At 37.7% G+C, this 6,000-nt stretch overlaps 1 protein-coding gene across 1 annotated transcript in view; it reads right to left on the reverse strand.

Annotated features, from left to right (window-relative positions):
- GALNT18 (polypeptide N-acetylgalactosaminyltransferase 18) overlaps positions 1-3,027 on the reverse strand; it is an 88,050-nt gene extending 85,023 nt beyond the window's left edge. The window contains exons 1-2 of the mRNA XM_026034785.1: positions 2,988-3,027; positions 2,673-2,865 (exon numbers count right to left, since the gene is read on the reverse strand). Coding sequence (XP_025890570.1) covers positions 2,673-2,865; positions 2,988-3,027 — 233 coding nt within the window. The remainder of the gene's footprint in view (positions 1-2,672; positions 2,866-2,987) is intronic.
- Between the last annotated feature and the right edge of the window lie 2,973 nt (positions 3,028-6,000).

The raw sequence follows: 6,000 nt of genomic DNA on the forward strand, positions 1-6,000 counted from the left end.
AAAGGCTAGTAAAAATCAACATCAGCAAGTCCTCCATGCTATAATTTGTGGTTATTACAGATGTAGAGAGGCATCTCTGATTTCAGGATCTTCCAAAGAGATGCTCAACTTCTCCATTAAGTTATTCTGATGTCAACTCTCAGAACACTGCAGAAAGGAACAAGAAGTTCACAGCTGAGTCATACCAGAATGATATAAAAAGGTCTATTGTATTTCTCAATATCAAGAGGCTTTGCAGGAACAGAGGCATATAATTTTGATAAAGAAACAGAGATTTATGCCTTCTAGCTGTTATTTGAGTTATCAATAAGGTAGCTCAAACATAAGGCATATGCATTACATTTCTTCTTAGTATTCTTTAATGTCGGCTCCTGACCTGCATCCATTTCTGCTTTGGCTTATCTAGTGTGATTGCTTGCCCAATTTCATGGTGCAATGCGTGAAGAAGGAATTTTATTTGTCTTAAATGTACAGTTCAATCATTTTCCAGAACAACTATTTTAGAATAGAACATATATTAGCATTGACAAAAAGATACCGATTTAAGCCTAATTGCCTGGCTCTCCTCTACACGTACCCACAAGCAGTCAGATACTACTGGTATTTTGCCTATTATTTGCCAGCAAATGTCTGAAGTGCATCTTATGCAGATCTGTTAATAACAACAGATTCATATGCACTAAGGCCCTGTAAGCTAAACCCAGCTTCCATGCCACTTGAAACAGCTGTGTGCTCCTTTCACACTGAGCTGCCCTTAGAGTCCATGTTATGCTGCTCGAACCTAGGGTCTGCCCCTGGAAATTTTACGTTTATCTATATAGAGTCTGGAAGTGACTAATGAAATAGGCCTTATAAATAAGTGCTAGCAATCCCCAAAATGGGTGAGTATAGAGGAAAACATACTGGATAAGTTTCTTCCTGCAATAGCTACAGAAATTTGCTCATGTAAATAAGAAGTCACATACCAGGACTACAAATTCTTCCCTCTCCCCCTCCTCGAAATTCAACATCAAAATAACGTGTTGCAATGTGTGCCACAGCATGGTGCATACACAGTGAACAGTTATACATTCTGTCTGAAAATACATTTTCCCCAGGATCAGAATTTCAGTGTCAGATTATCCACTTGCTCCTGAATCACGGTGGAGGCGGGAGAAAATATTCCTGGACTATCAATACTAAAGCTATCATTCTGTATGCATGTATCAACAAACACGTTGTAATGTCTCAAGTGATTCTGGCAGATAGTTAATTATCAAAATTTCCACAGAAGCCACAGGACCACAGTTTGTTTCAAACTGGAATTTCTTTCAAAATCCCAACCACAATTCATCTCTTTCAGTTACAGTAAATTTCATTTTCTCTTTTTTTTTTACAGCTACACTTATAAAAAATGTAAATGGAAATCATTCAGGAGAATCATTCCAAGAGCGATGCAAGAGCAGACATTCTTCTGTCAGAGATGTTTTGCTAGTCACAGAAGATTTCTAAATCAGTTTATGATCACAAAAAGAGACAGACTGTCCCTAAAGACAGTTCTAAACTGATTTAACAAAAAGACAAATATAATTGCACATTTACCTTATGTTGTTATTACAATAAGTAAACCACATATACATTCATGTTCATATATCACATTTTATAACATTTTTTTAAAATTGCTAAATTGTTGCCTGAAATTGCTCACATCTTTCCAATACTGGATGATATATTAATGTATGCTAATATCCAACATTTGCAACCAATATTTTAATATAATTGACATACATTAACATACCATACTAACATATGCTAACATTTACTGCTTGCTGCTCTAGTGATTAAAACATTTGGTTTAAAAGCGTCGCATTTTGGTTATTGGTTCAATTCAGTACGTATCTGTAGCACTTATTTTTTGATTTTTTAAAAAGATGACAAGAGTTGCAAAATATCCCCCATTCCTCTTCATCTGCCACTTCAGAGGATCAGATGTAAAACAGAGGCCCAAGAAAAGTTGCATATTAACTCTGTAAGGGTTCTTACAAGTCTTCCTACCAGAATTTAAAGCTTCTCAACTAGAGAACTAAAACTTATTAGAGAGAGAGTTGCTCATTCCCCGCTTCCATGCGCCTCACCAAGCCCGTGTGCCCTAACAGTGCATGTATTTACACATGCTTCAGCAGCAAACAGCTCAATGAAACTCCACTGGAGGCCCTGGGGGCTTCCAGTTGGTTCACACTGCTTGACTGAACTGCTTATTTTACTACTGTGGCTGACCAGTCTCACATGTTCACTGGCCTTTATCAGACAGCCCTGGGCTTTTAAAAAGACTAATTCCTATTTTCTTCTTTTCCTAGACAGATCTTTTGATAAAACCAAAATTCTAAATAAAAACAAATTCTAAATAAAAATAAATTCCTACAGAAAGAAAATACTGGTTGTCTCGTGTAAATTATAGGTGACGTTAAGCTTTCAAGTAACTTGGGGGGTTTTTTAACAGGTTCTTAGTGGAATTTTACTATGACCTAAGTTGTACACTTTAGTGTGTACTTGAAACCTTCCAACCTTCGTGTATTTTATACAGATGACTCATTCTGGCCATCCAATATAACATCACACAACATAAAACCTCCAGATGAAAAACAGTCTAGAATTTGGGGACATATAGTAGGAGATTCAACTACAGCACTTACCCATTAGGCCTAAGATCAGGCAGGGGCCTGTCCAGAGGCAAGCGATCGCTCAAGTAAGCATTATAGCCATAGTATTGGAACTGCTTTAGAGCAATGCGTCTGTTTTCGGGACTGAGGTCCTGGCCCCAGTGAGCAAAGAGGGATGAGTCAGTGAATGCTTCAGCAGGATTTTCTTCCAGTTTTGGTGGAGCTTCTATAGAAAAACAAAACAAAGACAAAAATAATTTTAGGCCTTCCTTTCCAACAGACTCTAGGGCATGTTACTTGCAAAAGCGTAACCTGAAGGAAAAGAGCATTTTCCTTGCAACAGCATACGGTGCTGGCTTAGCACAGCCAGGAAGCCTTCCCATGCCATGTCCCCACACACTTTCCAGGGCAGCAAGCCTACCAGTAAACAGCCAACCTACAGACTCAAGGTAGATAAAAATTTCACTACACTTGGCTATTTATGTTTAAATAGCAAATCAGTTTCAATCACACAATGTTTTTATGGCCTAATTTACCAATCTAGTCTACTTCAATTTCTGGTCCATATTTAGCAGCGTGTTCCTGAGATCTTCACTTTGTAACATTTGTTAACTATAAAATACTTTTGTTTCACAAGGTCACATCTCTGGTTTCAGTAACAGAAAGAGAAGCTTCAGTACAATGAAACCACAGCATTCTTCTTCAATATGTAATTGCACCAAATTTCTCTTCATGGTCACTTGTAAGGTTTTCTACAACCATACCCTCTCATCTCCAACCAACACTTCAGTCTTTTCTCAGGTGCCTGGTGACCTGTTCATCTCTTTAAACAATTGCTGATGTAAAATATTTTATTAAAGAAGGTTCAAATGCCTTACTTGTTCCTGATTTGTCATCATAACCTATTGATTCACAAAGAAAATATCTTCATTTTCTGGAAGTTCTTATTATTTATGAACAGTGTGCACAGACATCATCAGCTAGCCAAAGAAATAAAAATTTTCATTTCTGAAGAGCTCTACTCACAAACTATAACTCATAAGTATTAGTCACACAGATCTGAGATGGCAGAGAGGGAAGCCAATCTTTGGAAGGTCTTCAAAATGTCTGCTGTACAGCAACTTTCCTGACAACATCCCCAGAGACAGCATGGTAACTTATTCCACACCCACACAGTCATCTATAGACCTGAAAGTTGGCTTCAGCTAGCTACACAGAAAGATCAAAAGGAAACTGCTTATCTAGTAACAGCATTCAGCACCAGAAACGTAACTTCCGAAGTATGTCAAGAAACACATTCTTTGATCTCTTCCAAAAAAGATCCTACAAAGACAAAAATATAAATTGAGAAGATTAAGCTGTTTGATTCACTTGAGATGCTTTCCTTTTTCCCTGACAATACTGACAGGAAACTAATAACAACAGTTTCTCACATTAGATTCCAACATTTGTAAGTATGTTATGTTTCTTAACCTGTCAAGGCATTTTCTTATAGCCTGAATCCTAGAATCAGCCTTGTTTCTTGTGTGCGTGTGTGTGTGTAGATATCTGATAAGACACATGGAAGAGGAATATTCCAGAGTATTCCATAATTCCAATAGCAAGTAGGAAAGATCAGAATCTCACATGGAGCTATGTATATACACACACACACAGCATACACACACAGCATACACACATACACACATATATGGTAAGGAAACAACTGAGGGCATAATTTGGTCTAAACTACACCCACAGCAAGTGAGCAGCATCTGGCACGAGCTCCACAGAACATGCTGGATTTGAAAAGGTAACAAGGATGAGTAAGCTGCTTTTGAGAAATGGACAAGGGAATCCTGAAATAAAAAACATTTTAAAAAATAAGCAAGCAAAATATAAAATATTTTTATTTCAGGACCTGTCCAGAGGATAAAAAGTTATCATGGGAACTTACGGCTCAAAAGCAAACCAGTAGATAGTAGTGCCTGAAGCAATGCTAAGGAAGGCACATTTATCTGCTCAGTTATTACTAAGTAGGAAAGAGCAGTTCACTGCTGCTTCCATTTTCCCTCTGGGAAGAAGACTTATCGTCCACAACACATTGCTGTAAATGTTAACATGGGGGCTTCTCTACATTTGCTTTTCACATCATGCAGAGAGGAGCTTTGCTCAGAGACAGCAGCAGGTGCAGTGCCCGCAGTGTGCTGCTCGAGCAATGGTGCAAAGGTTGGCCAGCTGCACACCAGCACGAGCCAGGTTGCTTGTAGTAGGGGCTTGGCCACATGCTGCCTCGCTAGGCCAAGAAATCTCATACCTTGTACTTTCCGGATTATATTTACTAGTTATGCAATTAAGAATAAGTAGAAAATTATATTGCTTCCTCTGATGTCACTGATTTTGGCTTCACCATCAGAAATCCATTCTCCTCTTTCTATTACTCCTTACATAGTGTGAGGCATAGACACCACGCAAAAAAAAAAAAAAAAAAAGAAAAAAAAACAACAAAAACCCTGTCCTCATTATTACCAAGGAACAGGGGACAGGTGACAGAAGATACTCTACAAGAAAAGTTATGCCATCATAAGCTATACCCTTATTTATATTGACCTCCATTTCTGTAGTGCTACTCTTGTATCTTTTTCCTTACTCTCCCTTTCTTCATTTGTTATCTATAAGCTACGATTATATTGCTATTTTTTCCTAAAAAGTATTTGTCTCTGACAGTTTTTGTTTGGTAGCTCATACAACTAGTGCTCAAAGATAAAAACATTTCAGAAAGGAATTTTATTGACTTCTATCAAGTATACTCATGGCATCATGTGCTAAAAGCTACAAACGGCAGAGGGATCATTCTGCTCCCCACAAAACCACAACTATTTCCAAGGTGGTACAGACAGCCACTTAGTAACTTACAACAACGTTCATAAGTTGTCAAAGGAAAGAAGTGAAGACCGTGGTATTCAGCTGCAGCTATAGCAGCTATTAGGTAAAACGGCAAAAGGTAATTATTTAATTATTATTGGCATAATCTAATTATTTACATGGGAATTTCTTCTACCTTACAAGTGCATGTTTCAGTTTCAGAACCAAAAATGGCCTAACATCATTGATGCACCAACTGCGCAAAGGTTCAGTACTAACCTCCCATAAGTGTCTGCAGTTTTATCACCAGTATCTCTTGTACCCATTTATTTCTTGCATATCTGCCATATAACTGCTGCTCATTCCCCTCCATACTTTGTTATTAAAATAAAATAAAATAATCACCAGAACTTCAGTGGCTGCTTCAAATTTCAGATAGCTTTAACGGGTTAGTTAATGAATGCATGTAATCACATTAACAGCTGGCATTTAACAGATTAAATGGGTATGGAGTATT

The sequence above is a fragment of the Nothoprocta perdicaria genome, unplaced genomic scaffold (genome assembly GCF_003342845.1).
Source record: "Nothoprocta perdicaria isolate Ctin4 unplaced genomic scaffold, notPer1 scaffold_15, whole genome shotgun sequence".
In the NCBI taxonomy this organism is placed as follows: domain Eukaryota; kingdom Metazoa; phylum Chordata; class Aves; order Tinamiformes; family Tinamidae; genus Nothoprocta; species Nothoprocta perdicaria.